The 23,752-nt window shown below is 37.6% G+C and overlaps 1 protein-coding gene across 1 annotated transcript in view; it reads left to right on the forward strand.

Moving 5' to 3' along the window:
• FA2H (fatty acid 2-hydroxylase) overlaps positions 1-23,752 on the forward strand; it is a 688,749-nt gene that overhangs the window by 372,267 nt on the left and 292,730 nt on the right. The window contains exon 2 of the mRNA XM_044058537.1: positions 17,629-17,715. Within this exon, the coding sequence (XP_043914472.1) occupies positions 17,629-17,715 (87 nt within the window). The remainder of the gene's footprint in view (positions 1-17,628; positions 17,716-23,752) is intronic.

A 23,752-nucleotide genomic window follows, 5' to 3' on the forward strand; every position in this document is an offset into this window, starting at 1 on the left:
GTCCTGCTTTCTGGAGTGGAAATGGTGGTATTTTTCCAAAGCTGATGAAAATCAGCAGTAAGAAATGGAGGCATCAACGGTAATGGACATATAGCAGGTAACAGCACTGACAAGACAAAGACAATCAGCAGCTAAAGATAGGGGTTTGAATTTTTAAGCATTTTCCAGGCAAGCGTAATGGCAACATGGATAAAACCCTATTGTAGGCTTGTAGGAAAATATAAATATTTGCTAATTTTCACAGAAAGAACACGCTTTTGGGTACACCTTCATCCTTCTTCACATTCACAAATATAGAACAAACTCCATTAGAATGGAGTTGAGAAAATGTTAGAATCCATTTCTAAAATGTTCCTAAATGTATTAAAACATTTAGCTGAAGAAGCAAGTAGAAAGGAATTATTAATGAGAAGGAATTTAAACTAAATTGCTGAGTCAAGAGGGAAGCTCATCAGCTTCATGGCAATAATAAATCATTTGTGGTGCTGTGCCAAAGTTAATAGACATGAAAGTGGGCAGACTATTAGCAAGGAACATATATTTGGCGTTATGCTGGATTTTGTTTTAGTGCAAGACTTGTGCAGGACCATTGTTGTGACAGAGTCTACAACAGTATCTTTGGGTCATTAATGGTCTGATTTCCCAAGAAAGATATGGCAGGAGGGCTTGTGTCCTTGCTACATTCATTCATTCATTCATTCATTCATTCATTCATTCATTCATTCATTCATTCATTCATTCATTCATTCATTCATTCATTCATTCATTCATTCACTCATTCATTCATTCATTCATTCATTCATTCATTCATTCATTCATTCATTCATTCATTCATTCATTCATTCATTCATTCATTCATTCATTCATTCACTCATTCAATCATTCACTTGAGTGAGGCCAGGTTAATGAGCATGGAAAATAAGATACAGAGGACCTCCTCAACCATAAGGCTGCAGTTGACCATGAGACACCCATCAACTTGGTTAACTATAGAGAGCAACAGCTCAGTCAATTAGGAGGTTACTGGAAATGCACAATGCCTTCCACCTGAAACCCTAGTAATTACTTATTTGAGTAAAATAATGGTAAAAGACCATAACAATTTGTAGAACAAAACTGGGGGCTACTAATCATTCCAGTGGAGAAACTAAAACTAAATAAAATAAAAATGCAAAGTGAAGAGAATACTGTTGACAGCACCTCAGGCAGACATAGATACATGATAGTATTTTCAGATCTTTGTGGAGTTTATGGTGGCAACCATATTCAGAAAGTCTATTGATAAACAGCAAGTTTTGTAAAACAGTATGGAAAAAGGAATGTTTTCAGCTTTATAAAACCAAGTTTCTTACTAATATACCTCAGACTGACTTCTCAGATAATGGAATGAGGTGCACTAGTTTAAAACATAATTTTGATTAGACTATATGGGTGCATAAGCCTAGGTTGTGGTAAGTTTATTTCATTTAAATTAATGTCAGCTGTGCATTATTTACCCATACAAAAGTATATTTGCCTGTGTTATCTTGCTCTGTTGGCATCCTATAGAAGCATCAGTGAACATACCAGTGGGTAGACGTGTTCATTTCAATAAATGCATTGAAATAGAAGTAAAATTAATACAAACTTTGAACTATAGTTGACATGTAAAAAAAGTATAAAAAGGAATATGGTTCATCACCACAGCAGTTCACAATGATACCCATGCTGAGATTTCACTTTATAATTCTGATTTTAAAATTGTCAATAATTTTATTTTGTTTATTTTACATTTGTTTACTGGGAAAGTCTGACTGGACACATGTCCTTTCTCAGCAGTAACCCGGGGAGAAAAGCTCCACACTGAACATACAGAAATACAATATTTCAGTAGTATACATAGGACAAAGAAATTAAAATACTAGCTTAGACACAGTCTGCACAAACAGCTATACATAAAAGTTAATTATACAACACCCCCCCATTAATATTCCAAAATGTGCACGCTGATTGGTCAGCGTGCACATTGTAAATCAGAGTTATACTAATGGAAAAAGGTCTGGTCGCCCGGACTTTTTCCATTAGTATAACTCTTTTTTTACAGCAATGGAGAACGCAAGATCTCCGTTGCTTTTTACACACTGTCTCACTATGTTAAACGAGTTTAACATTGTGAGACAGCTTTAAAAAAAGTAACAGAGATTGTCCTATCTCCGTTGCTTTTTTTAAAGGTGTCTCGCTATGTTAAATGGGTTTAACATAGCGAGACAGCTTTAAAAAAAGCAATGGAGATTCTCCGTTGCTTTTTTTAAAGCTGTCTCGCTATGTTAAATGGATTTAACATAGCGAAACAGCTTTAAAAAAAGCAATGGAGATTCTCCGTTGCTTTTTTTAAAGCTGTCTCACTATGTTAAACTCCTTTAACATAGCGAGACAGTTTGTAAAAAGCAACGGAGATGTTGCTTTCTCCGTTGCTTCTGCCCACAGCTCTGATGTACTGCATAAACATACGCATGCGCAGTACATCAGAACTGCTGCAGAATACCAGACAGCTGCGGAAGGGCAGCAAGGTGGCATTATACAATGCTATTATTTAAAAAAAATAATTATTTTTTTTCTTAAATAATGTCATTGTATAATAGCAATAACCCACTTCTGGGTGTGGATAATGCTGGATTTACCCACGGTTGTCTTTGTTTGGCCCCTCGGGCTTCGCACTCGTGACCAAACCACACCAACCGCGGGTAATTCAAGCATTACCGACACCGAGGCATGGGTTATTGCTATATTAATGGATTACTAAGTTTAGATAGTACATGATAAGTTTTAACCAAATGAATAAGAATCAAAAGATTAAACAATAAGTAGAGAGACATTAAGGAAATAAAGAGATCAGTATGTCATTACACAATTTCTGAATATAGTTTGCAAAGAAATTGAGGTGCCTAGTCCTAATATGGCATCAGCTCTACAGTAGTAAAGCACTGTGGAAAGTTAGTATGCAAAGAGGCGTAGGTAATAGAATAGACAGAGGGAAATGGTTTAGACAGTAAGTGAAGCAAAGGTAGTAGCATAGTCAGAGGGAGAGGTTAGTCTGGAGCAGAGCAAGGGCACAGGCATTTGTTGAATAAGTGGGTTTTTAGCATTGTTTTAAACTGGACAAGTGATGTAACAATTGTAATGTTTTCTAGTAGTGTATTCCAGATTTGTCCTATATAATTTGAGAAGAGGGACTCACCTGCTTGATTTTTGGTTGTGTTGATTTTTATGTGGAATTTGTTAGTGGAGCGTTGGGTTCTCTTAGTGGCATATGGCTGAAATAATATTTATAGGGTAGGTGTTTTCTCAGGATTTTTCAGGTTCATAGAGGATTTTATGGGCATACATTTAGTAGTGCTTATTTGGACTTTTCGAGATGTCATCGTTTAAGTCAAAAAATTAGTATACTGAAAGGACAGTTAATAAGAGCATCAAGGATGACTTCTCATATTGATGATGTAGAAAAGGAACTCAGATTTGTGGCAGACATGTTTATTGCCTGGGGCTATCCAGCCGATGTAATGGAAAACCTTAAAAGTTATGTTCAGTCCAAGTGGGGTAACATTTATAAACCCCTATTGGGGCAGAAATGATCACTTATGAAGAGCAAACTAATTTTGAGAGGGCACTTAGAATATAGTCCAGTACCCAAAGAGGTTAAGAAAATCATTAATAGAAATTGGAACATTATAAGGGGTAATTCTGAAACCCACTCCACTTCAGGTTGGAATCCATCTTTTGTGTATAAGACAGCACATGATTTGAAAGATAGTTTTGAGTTACAGGCACATGTTGCTTCTACTAAAACTGGGAGAAGAGGCAGTGTCAAGTGCGGACCAAGTAGTTAGTGTTCTTTTATTTTTGAAGTAGATACTCGACCATAGACAGTGTGTTGGGTGCTAAAGAAATTTTCCACAAAGGCAACTGTTCATCTAAAGCAGTGCTTTATCTTGCTAAGTGTTCTGATTGCCCAGCATTTTGCGTGGGCAAAACAGACAGACCCCCTCAGAAAAAGGCTATATGAGCATACACTGGACATAAAGAAAAAAAATTTAAATAACACTTTATATAAACATATAAGTGCAAGTCCGAGTTGTTCTGGTTTTAAATTTGGCATTTTGGACCAGGTATATATTAACTCTAGGGGGAGTGACTTTAAAACCCTCCTTATGGAAAAATAATTTAAATAGCAATTAAAATTTGGGCTTTTAAACCCCCAGACATAAATGATTTTGTTTCTTTACAACCAATTTTAAATAGCAAGGCTGAATATGCCCATTAATTTAAAACAATTGTTTTTTTTTTTTTTTAAAAAAATGTTATATTTGTGAATGTTTTAATTGGAAGTCTGATTCTAATTTCAGTTAATTAATTGGTGATTAGTGGTGTATATAAGGGAGAGTGTAAGTAATATTAGGTGTTCTGAGGAAGTCCTGCTGTGTGACAGGACGAAAGTGCTTAACTAAAATTGTTTTGCTTTTTATTGTTTATATTTTAATAAATCCAGCCTTTTTTAAAGAAGTGGAGAGAAGTCTAGTTTATTGACTGCAGCAAAACTTTGGTGGATTATTTATTTATTTATTTTTTTGTTTGTTTCGTTGCACTTATTTGGTTTTTAGGATTTTATGGGCCATGGTTAACTGGTTGTAGTGAAGGAGGTGTGGGAGCTCTAGCCATCTGAGTTGTTTGAGTGCTATACAATGGTGAGCTCTAGCTGGTAAGTTTGTAGCATATCTGGCTGTTTTGTTATAACGGGATTCAGGTTTTGCTAGCTTGTGAGGATGGGAGCTGCATACAGCAGAGTGGAGATTAAGTGAGATTGGGCAATGGTAGCTTTAGTATTTTTAGTGAAGTAGTGTTTGTTCCTATACAATGTTCCAAGTTTTTTTGTGAAATTTTTTTACTGTTTGGGAAATATGAATATCAAAACACACAGATTTTATGTGCATTTCTGTATATTTTTGAAAACAAATGACAATATTTCAATAAGTATATCAGATAGGCACATAGCATCTGTATCATGCTTGTCTGTCCACACGTCAGCTTCACGATGAGACATTACCCAACATTTTGCCATACTCATTTACTGAGGTATGGGCATAAATATGAGAAATAGAGTTTTTCCATTGCATGATTTGTGAACAAGTTGTTATATCTCTTCAAGTATGTTAGGCAGAGGCTGTGACTCAGTGGAAGATTTGTCTGCAGTGATGTTAACTTTCTGTGATACCTTACAGCACTATCCACATAAAGCATGGTCTTCAGTAATCATTGTTATAAAATAATTCATAAACTGGAATTATGAGCAGATGATTACATTTAATTTCTATTCATGTAAAAAGACTTTGCAGTTCAGTATCAAAGTATTATATGCTCATTTCTTTCAATGCCTTTTACGATATGCTGCCGTTAAAACAAATATGCTCAGGACTGCTTAGAATCTCGAGCCAGACTTCTATATGTTGCACATAGTAAGAGTGTTATTACTAGAACTATTATACAAAAATATTCCATGCAACAGTAGTCATATGTTTATTTCTGCTGTTAATGTTACTTTGAATAGAAGTCACCATTTGTAATTCTGAAGCAAACTCTTGTGTTATACAACCATTAACAGAATAATATCCAGAAGTGCTAAAATATGGACATTTTTATAACAATTTCATAGGAACGGATTTTATTTCACTATCAGTTTTGCATCAGATTAAATGTATCTTTTTTTCTTTCTTTCTTGGGTCAGTCTTAGATGTCTGTACCTTCAGGCAGTAATCCTTAATGTGCTTTAATTTCTGCACTTTTTATAACAGCTACCATGTCTTCAGCTTACTTCTTCTTCTTTCGGCTTTTCCAGGTTAGGGGTCACCACAGCGGATCACCTATCCACTCATGATTGGCAATGGAGTTTTACAGTGTCGAGTTGCCAGCCCAGCGCTCAACCTTCCACAGAAGGCACACACATGCACGCACTCATGCCTAGGGCCAATTTAGAGTGTCCAATCCACCTACTGCATGTCTTTGGGATGTGGGAGGAAACCAGAGCACCCAGAGGAAACCCAATCGACCACAGGGAGGACATGCAGACTCCACACAGAAGGCACCCCAGCTGAGGATCCAACCGGGGAACCTCTTGCTGTGAGGTGGCAATGCTAACCGCTGCACCACCGCAGCGACCCTACCATGTCTTCAGCTTACTAAAGTACAGAAATAACTAGGAAGATGAAGGTGGTCTATTGTAGGCACTGCCATCTTACGCCATAGCATTTGTTCAATAGTTTGATAGGAATTGTTCAGCTGTATTGTTAAAAAATATAAATATTTCATCTGAAGCTTTTTTGTACTGCTTATATGGAAGAGGAGGAGTAGAAGTGACTAAGAAGTGAGTATCTCCATTCTTTGGATGAGTGAGGGACACTCATATAGGCAATCTGTCAATGATTCTGTTCCTTCTTCCAGTGATTCTGACTGGTTAGTTTGGACCAGCTGACATGGTGCCATGGTACCACACATTTTGACATTCAAAGTGTGAAAAAAAAGCAGACACTAATGGTGCAACAGTATGTGTGTGTGTGTGTGTGTGTGTGTGTGTGTGTGTGTTTTAATTAGGAATTCTAAAATAATATATGCAACTTGAATTGTGAAGTGGAACTACAACAGTCCGCAAGTACTGTTCCTACACAAAGAGTAAAAATAGAGGGATTTTAGGTGAACAGTAATACAAATAATTTAAACATTTTTCTGTTTTTAATAAGTGCATAGCCTTTGGAGTAATAGGAAGTTCAGTTTGCAAAGTAATGATTATTGCTTCACAGGATCATTAGATCATAGAAAGTTACTAGGCTAATGGCCCTAGGACTCTTACATGCCTAGCCAAGTTCTGCCTTTGTTTCCACAATCATCACCTCTTACTCCTGTCTAAGAAAGACACAGGTGGAACCCCCGCGGTGAATTTACGGTTACCCATCCAATCATCCAGATTGCGCTTGAAGAGGGACAAAGAGGTGCTCTACTTGACATAAATTGGGAGTCTGTTCCAAAGGTGTGGTAATCTCTGGGAGACAAATCTTTCCCTCCCGCAGGTTCTATTAATAACCCATGAGCCATTAGACTTATGGATATACAGCATTTCAGAGATTGCATTATACGCAAGGCAGAGTTTACCTCTGAGTAGTCTGTATGAAATGGAGTAGTGACAGTGATTCAAGCCGATCTACATAGGACAGATGCTGAATACCATGAATTCTTCTTGTGAGGAATGTTGGTGGTCTCTCCAGTTGCTGCAGGTGCCATGAACATGCATACAAAAATGGGTGTTGTACTCTGTTATTGGCCTGATGAGGGATGGGTACAGAGAGGTTATAACTTCTTTTTTTCTGGAGGCAATGCCCTTACTTATGAGATGAGCAATATAGAATGCCCTTTTTACCACTGTGGAGACATGGTGTTCAACAGTAAGGTTGCTGTCAACCTGTTTGCCCAGGTCTTTCACCACTGAGTGCATACTTATGGTGTTTTAACTGATGTGGTAGTTAGCAGGAACATCGCTCTTACCGAAAGGGATGATAATAATTTTTTTTGCGTTGAGTTTAAGGCTGTGACTTTGGCACCAATCATTTCTTTGCATAAGACCATCCTGTAGGATGTTGACATCATTTGGAGATTCTATGACCGCTCCCGGTTTGCAGTCATCAGCAAACTTTGTCAGTCACAGATCTTTAGTTTTTGCTTGTACTTCAGAGAAATAGATTCCAAACAGTAGAGGCCCCAGGACTCACTGGTTATGGGTCTGCTGTTGGAGGTGGCTTCCCCTATTTTGACTGTATGGGTTCTACTGATGGGCCAGTTAGCGACCCACCTAATGATATAAGGGTTGATACCTAGCTGGGTGAGTTTGTCAATAATGCTTCAGTGGGGGATAGTGTCAAAAGCCTTGGCCATGTCCAGCTAGGCTGTATGCAGAGTTTTCCCCTCCTCCAGGGCTCTGATGACTGTCTTGAAAACATCCACCAGGTTTAATAGGCATGATCTCTCTTTGACAAAAACCAAACTGAATAGGATCAAGTGTTTGGAGATTACCCATATCTTTGTTGATAAGGTCCATGATGATTCACTCCATGGTCTTGCAGATAAGGCTAGTCAGGCTAATAGGTGTATCGTTCTGGGGGTCAGTGGAAGCACCACCCGTTTCCAAGGGGGAAAATGGTAGTCATTTTCTATTTAGCTGGGATGAAGCCGGTGCTTAGACTATGATTGAAAAGAGTACCCGATGGTGTTGCTAATTCTTGTTGGAGCCCTTGTAGGATGCAGCCTGAGATGTTATCAGGTCCCATAGATGCTTAGTTTTTGGCCTTAGAGAGGGCATTTACAACCTGCTTTCTAGAGATACAAGGTGGGGGTCAGGTGGAAGGAATGTCATGGGGTATGTCTGGCGGGGACAGGGGAGTGAAGTTTTCACAGAACTTGTCAGCTAACAGGTTTGCTATGTTCACAGGCTCAGTGTATGTGGTATCATTAATTACCAGCTTGAAGCAAATCTGGGTCTTACCTTTTAGGCTACAAATGTAAGTAAAGAATGCCTTATGATTGTCCTTAGTTGAAGACTCTAATTTGTATTTGTAGTTTGCTTTGGAGGACTTCACAAGAAGTCTTATTTGCTTGTTTAAGCTAAGGAGGGAGTATTTCCAGTTTAGGCCATGCTCCCTCTTACTTTTGGACAACGATTTCTTCCTTTTATTGTAAAGTTTGTTAATGGTAGTTGTCCACCAGGCAGGTTTGCTCTTCCTTGAAGAAATTGTTTTGACTCTATCAAGGTATGGCCATGTCAATGCAGTTATACAGGTGTTTGTAAAAAGCATTGGTGTAGGACTCTGCATAGCTGCCAGTTCGATATGGGGGGGATGTGGTCAGATCTGACAAGTGAAGACCTCATAGTGGGGGTGCTATAGCCATCCCCCGTATTGGTAACCACCAGATCCAAGATGTCTCTTCATTACTTTACATACTGCTTTAATATAAGGGGTGATATGCTGCCTGCGAATATTTGGGTATCCAGAGATAGGGCTTAGATGTATGCCTTGCACTTGTTGATCATCTCAGATAGTGCTTGGCTGATGACAGACCAGCACTTCTAGAAGCTGCTTGGCATTAATGACTTAAAGAGGCTAGTAATAAATACTTTATTAAGCCTCATACAGAGCTGTATAAGATTGGACAGCATATATGCTTATGTCCTACACAGCTTCCTTGTGTTTTTGCCAGTGTAACATGATGTGGTCACTAAGCACAGCTTCCTGACTGAGAAGGCACGAGTGAGAACAGCATACTAAAAGATACTGATTACAGTTCTGTATGGCTTTGGATGATCTTCTGTATTTAGCCAATGAGCTTGCCCCAGATCCAGTAAAAAGCACCAAGCACTATTGAATTAATTCTGAATCTATGTATTTACATTTTAACAAGATACAGAAACTGGTTAAAGGGGTCATTAGATCCACAACTTGAAGTTTTTTGTATGATTAAGAGGAAGTACTGAAAATAGGCAAATTGTTTAGGACATACCTGACCTAGATAGTGCTTTCCTGTATACAGAAGTAGACTTGGTGACTGTGTAATTAATTTTGCTGCCTCACAGGTCTAGGATTCAATCCTGACTTCTGATCATTTTCTACAAACGGTCAACATTTCCTCTTGAACCCATGTGGATATTCAGTGGGTATACCATTTCATATCTACCTCTTAAATACTATCTGTTTAAATATCTAATTCATGTTGAGGCTATTTATTGCATTTTCCCTTGACTTTATAGGCCATGTTGTAGCTAAAAAAGATATGCAAAGATTATTTCACTTAATGGGTTAATAAGTTATTAAATGAATAAAAATAAATAAATAAATAAATTAATTAATTAATTAAAATACCATCTTGAAATAATATCAGCTGCACCAGATTAAGGGACAAATAATGAGGCTCTAACAGCATAGAAGTACTAAGTAGGCTGAGAAGAGGGCAAAGATGGAGAAAGACACCTGTAACTGTCAGAAAATAATTTTACAAACCAGAAATCTTGGAAAGAACAGGGACATCTCATGGCATCTGGAGCAGAATTATTATTTGATCTGATGCTGTCCTTTTCATTCATTCTTTAACTGATGGGTTTGGATCCTCCAATTCAGCTGCTTCTACCAGATGATTGGCTCCAAGAACTCTCAAGTTCCTCCCTTTACTCATAGTGCCCCACAACCTAACATACCTTAGATGTCATTTGCCACCATTCAGCTTCAGAAGCAGATCCCTTTTTTCTCAAGTGTTTGATTGGAGATTTTCAAGTTTTTCATTACCTGTTTGCTTGTGATTTAGTTTATAATTCTTGTGACGCCTGTGCCCTGGCCCAGCAATCAAGGAGCCTCAATCCTCACCAATAACACTAGTGAGGGGCATCTCATACAGGAGGAAAGGATAACTAATACACACAGTAAAGTGCAATTTCCCTTAAGAGCACACAGAGATCACAGTCAGTCCAGGGTTGGTTGCTCCCTTGCTCTCCAGGTCCCCAATAAGACTCCCCACAGGCACAGCTATAGGGTCTAGATCTCAGCCTAGTGGGCAAGTTAAACCCTCCAGCACCCTCTCTGCTGAACCAGTGCTTCGTGTCCCTGCCCAAGTAGCTGACACACACACACACACACACACACACACACACACACACACACACACACACACACACACACACACACACACACTTTGATAAGAGTTTATACAACCACACAGACACTCCTGGTGAAGGCTGCCACAGGTTATCCAGCTGTACCCCTTTTTCCCAGACTATACGCTAGTACCAGCTACCACCACCCACTATTTATCAGCTACTCAAAGGCCCTTAAAAGGGTGTCCAATTATTACTGTGCAATATTATTACCCAATTGGTAGTATAGCCCAGGGCTAAAGCTTTTGAAGTGGCTTTGTACAATTTTACCAAAGGCATGCAAGTACTCTAAAGAGCTTAAATTATCTCTACAAAAGCAGCCACAGTTGAAAGGGTTTAAAAATATTTAGTAACAAATAGTCAAAACACAAGACAATATTTTTTACTACACAGTGCTAGTCAAGAGTTCAGAGATCACAGACAAATACTTAAAATAATTCAGTAGTACAGTTTTGACATCACAGAAAAACACTTAGTCTAATCTTTCTAGTTTCTAGCTATTTCTAAGAGAAAACACAAGTCAAAGATAAACTTACATATAGAGCAAGACAGTGCTGGTGAATTGGATGGTCCAGATAAAAATGCTTCATGCTCTCTGATTCTCTCTGTTTTTTAAATCACATTCCTGGTTCACATTACATCATTCTTCACACTTCCCTGGGTTCTCAGACTAACAGAAACTACATTTACATTCTTCACATCTGGGCAGAAACCAGAGCAATAAAGGACATTTATGCATGCAAATTCTGGCCATTAACTCTGGTTTTAAAACAATTGGCAAGATGCCTCACTCTAGACTTACTGGCTCCGAGGTTTAACATCAAAGGGTCACAACATGCTTTACTTGGTCAGTAGAGTGCACTGTTGTTACATTTTTTCCAGTTCTACATGTAACACTATTTTTACCATTTAAGACAACAAGCCTGTGGTTTCCATTAATATTTAAAGATGACAGAATTATCTCCAAAATGCTATCTGACTAGGCTGGCAGCCTTCATCTATCTTCACCCAATCTTCACAATTCTACTTTCGTGTTTTACTGTTTTCTTCCCTCCCATAATCTTTATGGTAAATATATATATTTTCTGATCCCATTTGGCTACCGTTTTTTGTTTGTCTAGCCCCTGCCACCAATGTGAATAAAATCTACAGTGTTCCACATAGAGGGAAGCAGTGCCTCTAGAAATGAAAATACTGCTAGTAAAAAAAGTCATCCAAGAGCCCCCCTCCTCAGACCAGATAGGGCCTAGAACTTACTCAAAGTTCTTCCTGATGCCAAAAAACACAGGGGAAATGAGGTCAATTCTGGATCTCAGCAAATTAAATCAGTTTGTACAGTATTCAAAGTTTCAGATGGCCACAGTTGTAGATCAGAATGTGTGTATATGCCTTTAAGAAGCATTTCCAGATGTAAGCACATGCTTACAAATAGTGAGCACATGAAGGCAGCAGTGCCATTTTGAGGAAACAGCCAGAGTGTTAACATGTATGAGTGTGGTAGTCAGTCTGCTTATAAGTTTATTTAAGTTTAAGTTACAAAGCCTCATTCCTGATGTGTTTGTGTGTAATAAAGCTGCTTGAACTGAATCCATGAATGTTCGTCTGTTTTATCCTGACCAGACGAGAGACAATGGTTCAGTCCATTCTGCTTCTTCTGCAAAAGGACAATTGGATGTGCTTGATAGATCTTCAGGATGCATAGTATCAGATCAAACTGAACAGGCACTCCAGAAGATGGCTGCACTTCTGGCTTGGAGCCAGCCATTACCAGTTCAGAACACTGCCCTTTGGTCTTACCACAGCCTTAGGATGGTCACCAAGTGTATGGCCATGGAAGCAGCTCACTTGAGCCTGCTGAGATTCTGAGTGTTTCCATATCTAGACAACTGGCTCCTAACTGCCCCATCCAGACATTGATTTCTACAGGCAAGAGACTACTTGCTCCAGTTGTGTATTCATCTGGGAATTACGGTCAATCACAACAAATTTTAGCTCACACCTGCACAGAGTCTGGAGTTCATAGGTGTTCATCTGGACAGAATCAGTCAGATAGCTGATGTTCCCTCTACTCGAATACATACACTGAGGTTCCAAGTCAAGAAAGTGATTCAACATTCTTCTCTTCTAGCTCAATTAATATTATAAGCCCTGGGATCTATGGCAGCAGCTGTCACCCTTGTTCCTCTGGCCAAATTCCATATGAGAATACTTCAATGGACTCTGTCAACTCAATGGTCCATTCTTCAGCTTCCATTAACTGCTCAGGTCAAGATCATACAAGCATTCAAAATATATCTTGTTTGGTGGCTTTATTCAAACTAGCTCTGCAGATGCCATCCATTTGTTTTTCCCCTGCTCAAGACCATGATGCCCATGGATGCCTCCTAGTTGTGGTGGTGGAGGCACTACTTGGGAGGGACAGCCCAAGGTATGTGGTCCCTCGAAGAGGCCAAGATGCATATCAGTGTCCTAGAGATGAGAGCATTCCTCCTTGAATTGTAGGCCTTTCAAGATGTTCTCCCATCTGGGACAATTGCTAATCAGGCAGAAAATATGTCAGTGGTCTGGTACATCAACAAATGAGGAGAGCCAGATCTTATCCTCTTTGCTGAGAAGCTATAAGATTGTGGCAATGGGCAATCTCTTCTGGTCGCTTTCTAATACAATGCACATTCTAGGGAAATCCCAATGTGATTGCAGATGAACTAAGCAGGTCCATTCTAATGCCTCATGAGTGGTCTTACAATGTCAAAGTGGCAGAGATAATTTTCCATCAATGGGGCCTCCTGTGAGCTATTTGCTTCTTCCCTCAACAACTAGTGCAGTAGGTTCTTTGCCCTGATACCTCCAATGGGTGAGTCAACAAGCTGTACTCCATGATTAGCCCTCTGGTTGTCTTTATGCTTACCCACCATTACCTCTCACTCTGACATTTCTACAGAAAGTATTCAGGTTGAAAAGCACCCTTCTGGCCTCTTCAGATCTAGTTCCCCTTCCTTGGGCCTCACCTTTTACATCCGCCTGGATACTGGATCCCAATCCAGACCTCCTGCCTCACCAGACAAATATGACTCATCCAGACTTAACAGGCCTCAAATTGACTGCATGGTTTCTCCAATTCCATTGATTTCTAGATAGTCCAGGCTCTCCTTCCTGGTATGTCATATCCTGTTATCTTCTCAAAAAGATTCTACTAGAAGGGTTTACAATGGAAAGGATTTGTTTTCTGGGCCCTTAGCAAGGACCTGGACCCTTTCTCAGCACCTGTGCCATCTATCCTGTAATGTATTTCTTCAATTTTCAATGAAAGCACTAGTTTCTCAACTATTAAACTAATATTGGCTGCCATTTCTAATTTTTACCTGGGTGAAAATAACTCTGCTTTGACTTCTTCTAAACTTTGTAAAGCCTTTCTCAGGGGAGCTTTTTTACTTAGGCCCCCGTTAAATGATCCTACTCTTCCTTAGGATTGCTCCTTTTGAACCTTCAGCCAAAGCAAAACTAAAATTTGTATTCTGGAAAACCATTTTTCTGGTCACTATCACATCAGCTAGATGAGTATCCATACTCCAGGCTCTATCTTCTAAGCCTCCTTACCTGTTTTTTTTCACAAAGACAGTGTATCCTTGTGAACAAATCCATCCTTTTTGTATAAGGTGACTTCTGATTCCAAAATAAACTTGGTCATTAATCTACCAGTTTTCTTTCCTAATTTTTCAAGTAGGGGAGAGTATACGCTCTACCTTCTGGATCTGCATAGGCAACTTTGCTTTTATCTTCACATTACAAAAGACTTCAGGAAAGCTGATCAGCTGTTTGTTCTATTTTCTCCTAAAAGATTGGGCAAACCAATATCCAAAGTTACATTGGTCAAGTGACTAAGTGAATGTATTTCCTTTGTTTATGATGAAGAAGACCTATCCTTGCCTAAGCCTCCTAGAGTTCATTCCACGAAGTCTGTGGTGGTTTCTTCAGCTTTTGGTGAAGAGCTTCTCTAGATGACATTTGCACTGCTGCAATTTCGACTAATGCTCACACCTCTTATTGCTCACTACAAATTAGACTTGATTTTCAGGAACAGACTGGCCTTTGGCTCTGCAGTGCTCTGGAATATCCTTCCATGAGGGTCTCCCAAGGTTATAGTAGATGGGGACTCTGTCTCATCAGTCGAGGAATGAATGGAAAAAAACAACATAATATTAAAATGTGTACTCAGCATAACGTACTATCTGTTTTGCCTGTTTTCCTTCCTCAACTTCCCACCCATCTGCCCCCTCCCTTTGCTTCTAAAAATGATCTAAGAGTTGTACAGGAACCTCTGTTCCTTATTTGAGCTTCAGCCTTCCTTCTTCCTTTCAACCTTTGTTAATTTATATAAGGAGTTGTCACTTTACATCTAGGGACAGCAAACTTGATCTGAGGTGTGTTAGGTTGGTGGGGCAATACGGGTTAAGGGAGGAGCTTGAGAGTTCTTGGATCTGATGATCTGGTAGAAGCAGCTGAGTCAGATCTGAGTCACGGATCTTGTATTGAGTTTTCAGTGTTGCAAATAAGTTTGTACAGTAAAATATGCCACTTGCAACACCCTTTGCATTTTTATTTAATGTGTATCACAAAATGGGCTTGGTAACTACTACTTTAATTGTATAAAAACTTTGGCAGTAGTGAAAACATCTATGATATCATGGCATCGTATGCTACAAGGAATACTTTTTCAGTTGTTAGCATGCTAACCCCATAAGGCACAAATGCCTCTTTTCAAGAACAAATGTGGAGCAACGTCTCATTAAGTAACTTATTCAGAATTAAGTAAGAATGAGAATGGGGTGCGGAGAACATAAACCTACAATTACGACATGAAAGTTGTTAGCGGCTCAAAACTTTAATCTTCTGACCTAAACTGCTTAAATTGGAGATCTGAATGTAGCCCTTATAGCAATAAATGATAACAAACTGGTATAGATTTCTGCAGTCCTATGAGAGGGGAACCAACATCAAAGGACAGCTGTTAGATTATTGTAAGAACTTTACTCAGCAGTCAGGGAAAGCCAGAGGACACAGAGAGAGAGAGGCAAAAGAGATAATGGCATTATAGTTGTACTACACTATTACAGAAGTTCTTGCAGAGGTATCTTACATCTTTAAAAAAGTAATGTAAGGCTTGTCTAAAGATAGAAAGCTGACAAGTGGTGAGGGGTACTCTCCCACTTTGTAGATCAAGTTAATGATGAAATGTAAGTGTGGAGACAGAAACAGGTATAAAGAAAATAATGATATAATATCTGGTGTGGCTGTGTCTGTGAAATCAGATTCGTACAGAAACCACTGGGACATAGTATTGTTCATAAGGAACATGTGCTGTAAAAAGCAGAGGAGCCACTCATTTCTGTAGTGCAGACCACGATCAAAAAGCAAGTAAGAGGAAGGAAGACATCATTTACATTGTTGACTTGGTGTAATTCCCCAACTAGAATATTTAACAGTAAACTGAATGGTCAGAGGGAAGCTAAAACATTTAACAGATGTATAAAATTATTTAGGAATAGTACCAGTGTGGGGAAATTCATCAAGATCTTTTAGATATGTAGAGCTTTAGATAGTTCTGTGGTTCCACCAACAGTTATGTGGTCTGTTGCTGTTTTCTTACTATAACTAAACAATTTGAATTTGGGCTATATAATGATGGAAGTGTAGATGGATGGATGACAGACAGACAGACAGGTGGACTGTAGGATGGATGGACTCATGGGAGGATAGACGGATGGATGGACAAATGAATTAATGGATGGATGACTGGATTCAGACTGAAGAACGTGCAACAGGTTTCCAGCAAGGTTGTAGAAATGCTGCCAGGGGCTACTGTGTAAAACGTAATGGAGGTGGGATGTCAATTTCTGATAAAAGTTTACATCTGCAGAGAAGGTTTATACTCTGTAAAACAGTTGTCATGGAGTAGCATTTCCACCTCAGATGGCAGAGGATGTCAGACAGACTTTTCAGATTTAAGTCTTAATAACCAGTAGATGAAGCCTCCTTTGTACTTAGTGAAAAAACAATCTTTGTTATGTGCACGGCTACCACCATATAAGCATGTTCTGTAACATACCTCTCAAACTCTTAGAGTAAGAAATCTCGACAAAGTCACAAATAATGGAGGGACAAAGTCCCAAAAATAGGGACACTTTTTAAATACTGCTCTTACAAACTTAGAAAGTTGATTGAATAATAGACTTTGCATTAGCATGAATTTTAGGATATGAAGTTCGAAACTCAGTTGTCTGCCATTATTTTCTGACTTAAATCCTCAATTATTTGCCAGTGTTTTGCCAGAAAACTATAATTTTGTGAGAAATATGCCAAAAATATGGGGCAAAAATCTGGACATTCTGCGAAAATCTGGAGAGTTGAGAGAGATGTTCTCAGGTGTTACTCCACATGCTCTGTGCATCATATCAATGTCCTTTGTTGCTGAAGTGTAATAAGGGAACCTTGACCCCAGCAATTTTAAGCTTCCTGGAAAATATGACAACAAAACATTGAAGCTGACTCAACATGGAGCCACTTGTGTTTATATACTATAAATCAATAAAAAGATTTTTTGTAAATGTAAGCTAGCAAAATCATTTTGTATGACAAGAAAACAAAAAACTTCATATATGTGGTTTAGCATTATCTGAAGGAGTGCACTCTTTTTGTTACCTGAAACTGCATTTTGGACTGATCACAGCATTGTTACTCATTGTTATTCGCTTGGTATAATTTTTTTCTCTTTACCTGAAGGTAAATGACATTATGGGAATTAGGGTATTTATAATTTGCATACAGTCTGTCCGTTCATATTACTGAATATAATAATCATTTGATTATGCCTAATGTGATAGTGTTTATTTATTTATTCTTATTTTATGCAGAGTCTGAGAAAACGAGAAACCAGGTCTGAGGACCACTATGATCCTCTTTCTTATGAACTGAAGTGCAAAACAGTTGATCCCAAAAATGTAAGTAGCATTTTTTTATTATGGACCTTGCCTGTTATTGTTTTTTTTTTTTTTTAATAATTGTGATAAAAATACTGGTTTACTTTGCTGAAGCATTTAGAGATGTTAGCTTTCAGTAATATAAGAATGGTTTTAGGAGATATTTTATGTGACATGTTTGATGAATGACTGTAAAAAAATACTTAAGTATCTGTATGTCGTTAGTCAGAAGAACCGTTTAGATACCTTCCCTGTTAGATTCTGGATTATTCTGAGGCTGTACATTTCTTAAACTCAGCTAGATCTATCTAATTTAGTCTTTTTATGGTAACAAGTTTAGGCAGGGTGTCCAGCATCTGCCCCCTTTTCTAAAGATGGGCATGTAAAATTTGACTGTGATTAAACCACAATACAAAGCTGGATACATGCATGAACTTTTGCATGTAAATCTCAGTCCTTAAGAAATTTATTATCACCAAGTCCATCAGCCTAAATGACATTCTAAAAATCTACAGTGAATGTTACGTTTAAGTGTTTCGGCCTCATTACAGCATAAAACAAAATTCCGAATGTCTTAATACCACATACAGGACATTTGGACCCCACCGATTCACCCCCGGATAATTCGCCCCAGACCAGTTTGACCCCGGACGTTTGGATCCAAATAAAAAAAAATAATGTAAGTGAAGTTGAAGCACATCAAAGCATAAATAGAAAAGAAAGACTGTTTAAACATTCTTAAAATTGGTTTAGACGGTCTTTTTCTTTTCTGTTTATGTGCTTCGACTACACTTACTTAAAAAAAAAAATGCAATTAGTTAGTTGAATTATATATAAAAAAACAATAACTGCAAAAACAAGAAGGAAATAAGCAGTAGCGGTAACATCCGGAAGTTTGCACCACTAACTAGTCTGGAGTTACCGTATAACGGTAAAATTAACATTGTATAAAAATAAATAAAATTGACAATAAAAATACAATTAAGGAATTAAAAAATAAAGTATCCCTACAAATATAACCTAAAATAAAAATGTAAAAACACATATATGCAATAAAAATGTAAAAACACATATATGCAATAAATCAATGAACAGAAACTCCGGACTAGATAATGCTGCGAACATCCAAATTAGTTAGCAAACCGTTGTAAAACAGAAATATTCTATAAATTCTTGTAGCTGTGAGTCCTTTACTGACCAGAAAAGTCATCAACAAAACAACACTACATATGTATGTACTTACTTGAAGGAGAATTCGGAATTTTTCTCCAGCACCACACATTTAAGTAATAATTGCATAAATCAGTACTATAACTGTGTCCATATCTATTCCTTTTTTGATGAAAATATCGGTCTTTGAACAAAAAAAAAAATGTGAGGTACAAGATCCATAATTACACATACACTGCCAATCATTTTTCTATTAAAATCACACACACACACACACACACACACATATATATATATATATATATATATATATATATATATATATACATGTGCGTGTGTGTGTGTGTGTGTGTGTGTGTGTGTGTGTGTGCGCACGCAAAATCTTTCTTAAAATATCCAACCCATCATCATATTGATTCATTTAATTTTAAACAATTTATTTATAATACATAATATATGGATTAAAATATCAACATAATATAAAGTAAAAAAGTGTTTATTATAAAAATATGTTATAAAGTATTTTATAAAGTAACACTAGTCATAATATGTTAAAACATAACACGTTATTATATGTTAAAAGTGTATGTGTTATATTTATACTAACCAATGTAATAATTAAATTAAATAAAAATATTACATTAAAAATATATATATATTTACAATGAAAAATTAACAGTGTTATTATTGAATAGTTAATTAAATAACATAATGATAAAGTACTTACTAGAGTATATTTGGGGTCAAACAGTCTGGGGTTGAACTGTTCACTAAAAAATCACATATACAATACATATACATTTATACATGAAATTGTATAGAAATGCATTGGCGTCAAACCGTCCGGGGGCGAACAGTCTGGGGTCAAATAGTCCTGCTTCCTTATTACCACATTATGATACAAGTAACATTAATTAACAAAGATCTCTCTCAGTGCTGCAGATTTATGCTTCTGATTTACAGGTACCAGAAACTTCTACCTAAAACTAGTCAGAGATTCGTAATTCTCTAGAAATAGATTAAGGGGAAATATTGTCATTCAAGTGCTTACACTTACTAAGTACAGTTCATATGTAGTCCCCAGACAAATAACCTATAGTTTGTAGCAAAATTCATCTATGTAGGTCCTTAAAAGTATTACAATGATTAGCCTGTTTTCTAGATCAGTCTGTGAAACTTGCCACCATGTGAAAAGCAGAATTACACTTATCAGCATTTGATAATTTGCATGACAATGCTACAGCCCATTCAGTTATACAAGATGAAGTCTGATGAACCTTTAACTAGAATGAAGATTTCAACAGTCACCCAACTCTTAACACAGAGACAGAGTTCCTAGGTTTAGTTGAAATTTTTGACAAGATTATCAACATAGGTTGAATAATTCATTAACTGGTCTTGTGTATAATGTTGGTAATGTCAGCAAACAGAATTTACATACCTGTGTGTATATCTTACTGTGAAAGGACAAACCACACAAGCACACACATATATTTATGATGCATTTTCTAATTGTATAGGAAGAAAAACATAAGTTGTCCATTTGATAAAAAAATGTCAACATAAGGAGAACAAAGTTGAAGAATATTTTAAATTGTGACAGCAGAGGACAGTATGAAGGTTGCATTGTTGATAGCCATTGCAAACAGACCACAAATGTAATATTTTGAGATGAAGGCAGGTTGAAAGGGAGTGTAGTAGTCTGTTTGTAGAAGGTATGGTTGGTGATGTATGAATTCTTGGCTTTAATTTATAAATTGGACAGAGGTAGTCTCACCTTTAAAGAAGAATTTAAGATTTTATTATGCTTTGTGGATATTTTATATCTAAATTTTAAACATGTAGAATTACTGGTAGTGTAGTTGTAAGAAAACACTAAGCATGTCAACCAATTTGTAGTTTTGTTTTGGGTCAATATGAAGAAAAGGAGGCTGAATAGCATTGACAAAACTGAAGATTAGGGAAAGGCAGATTTTACTGTGTTGCAGAAAGTCCAAAAATATAAAGAACATGGAATATGATCAGTCCAGTAGGCCAGTTCTGGAATACTTTTAAGAAAAGTACTTTGCATGGTATGTGCATGTGTTTGAAGACAAAAGTTAACTGGCATGCTTGGCGCTTTGCAAAATAAAATAAAATATTAATAATTCTGTTAGGAAAAAAGTGAATAGTATACATCAAGATAAAAAATAGGAAGTGAGAAAATGAAAAAAATAAGAACAAAATCATTACTAACGGAAAGTAACAGTAAAAAATACATATGAGAAACAAGATTATCAAGGGGATTTCCATTCGAAGATATATTTTTTTTAAATTGCTAATGAAAACAAGAAGATTAACCACAGAAATAATTAGCTTGAAAAGAATGGAAGTATATGCTGCCAGACAAAATGAGTTATAAAAAGATGGTGTCTGTCCTACATGCTTCTTTAATTCTGTTATTGAATGCGGCATTTTCTGTGCAGACTTTGCATATCCTCCCTGTGTCAAATCAGGCTGTCGCTGGATGCCTCAGTTTCTTCCCACATCTCTCAGATAGACAATGCTCCAAACTGCCCATACGTGTGTGTGTGTGTGTGTGTGTGTGTGTGTGGTTGTACTATTGCAGTCTATGCCATATACCAAGAGAATGACAGAAGAGGTTTCAGCTCCTCGACAATCCTGACTTGAATAAGTAGCTAAGCAGACAATGAATAGACGAATAAAGATCCTCCATGTGTCTGTGTGTTTTTGCCAGGTGCTATGGTTTCTTAAAAACGTGCTGTAGGCAAATTGGTGTTCATCCAAATTGCCTGTGAGAGAGAGAGTTTGTGTGCATGTGTGTGTGTGTGTGTGTGTGTGTCTCTGTCTGTATGTCTGACCTGCAATGGACTGCCAACTATCTAGTACTAGTTTATCTGCCATGATCTAGTGAGTGCCAGGATATGACTCTGAAATGGTATAACCAGATAATGAGACAAAGAACAAACACTTTCCAAAAAGGCAGGTCAGTATACATCAGTGTTCCTACGTCTCAGCTCAATATTACATATGCTTTGTGGGAAACCTCTCTGATTCTTTGATGCAAGCTACAGTACTACCTTATTGCAAAGCTTCAAAACAGAGCCATAATATGAAGTGAAAGAAACATAGTGCCTAAATTACCTACTCAGTCCTTAAGTTTACAGCCGTACTGTTTCTGCAGCTATCATATAACATTCAGTAACCATGTCTTTCCCTACCATCTCAAGAGATTGATGCATGTCCCTTGACCATATTGAGTTGTTTTGCTCTTGCCTGTACTGCTAACTAGGCATTATTTCATGTATCTGATGCTTTTTCAGATAAAAACAAATATACATGTTTTCTCCCTTAACTTAACCATAATGGGACTACATGTCTGAACAACAGTCTTACTAGAGTGAGGTATAACTGTAAAGAGACATGCTATGTCTCCATTTACTCATTTTAAAGCCGAAACTTACCTTTCTCATCACCTTGCTGATGTGCTAAATTCCCATCTGGGATAATTATAGATGGTAATTATATATGGTATATGCACACAAATAAGTAAAGACAGTCACCATGTATGCGCACACAAATGTATATTTTATTTATTTAAGGTTTGTGGACCAAAAGCCCTATTTTTAGCTGCAATCTTGATTCATATTTAATAGAAAGCTTACAATACAAAATTGTACATCATTCTGCAGTCTTCTTTCGGCTTTTCCCTGTTAGGGGTCGCCATAGCGGAACTCCGGTCCGCTGCAGTGCAAAATAAAAATAAATGAAGGAATAACAAAACAGATATGCATACATATATCTGGAAGAACTGACCAAGGAGCAAAAAACTGCATTTCACATAGTAATAAGCTGGAGAATAGATGATTTATTAACACAGTTGTCTAGAAATTTTGTGAGAAGGTAGATGATAAGGTCAGACTTTAACAGGTGAATTGATGATAGAAACTCAGTGGTAAGTAACACACAAACACTTACACGCACACACACACACACACACACACACACACACACACACACACACACACACACACACACAAACACGCCATGCGCATAGTATCGCACATACACATGCACATATATAATCACACGGATCTACTTTGAATCATCAAATTTCATATAACTGAACCTTTACTTTGCTGAGACGAAAACATCGAATCTTTTCTTGGCCAGCGTAACAGTGAAAAACACACTGCACTATGTCAAACCCACCTAAGTGGGGGGCTTCACCCCTCCACAGCCTCCCTAACTAAATATACCAACTCCGAGATCACACAACAGTAGGGAAAATGGCAAAGTTCACCAATGTTGGCCAACTGTTTACTTACCCTTTGAAAAATTTGCCGTTTGGCAAATAAAAGGTTCAATATTTTTGTCTCAACCAAGTAAGATTCAGTTATATGAAATGTGAATGTTCCAAAGGGGATCCAATCACACATATGTGCAGTGACACACATTCACAAATGTGCACACTATCACAGTCACACAAACACAAGAACCCCCCCCCCCACACAAAAGGAAAGTGACACACACAAACACTCAAATATATTATGCAGTCACACATGATCAAGCATACGCATGCAATCACACACACACACACACACACACACACACACACACACACACACACACACATACACAAATACGTTATACAGCTACACACAAACAAGTATACGTACACACACAAACACACACACGTAAACACCTACAGTTTCCACATATGCACAGCCTGCTAGCCCCTGCAGCAACATACATATTATTACCTTTTATAATTTGTTTGTATAACACTTTAATGGAAACTGCACTTTTGCATTCCTACTTTTGAACAAGGAGCTCACTTTGCAAGAATCATGAACTGTACTGTGCTCAAGCGTGTACCATACACATG

Source organism: Protopterus annectens, chromosome 16.part0 (assembly GCF_019279795.1).
Source record: "Protopterus annectens isolate FY-2018-M chromosome 16.part0, PAN1.0, whole genome shotgun sequence".
In the NCBI taxonomy this organism is placed as follows: domain Eukaryota; kingdom Metazoa; phylum Chordata; order Ceratodontiformes; family Protopteridae; genus Protopterus; species Protopterus annectens.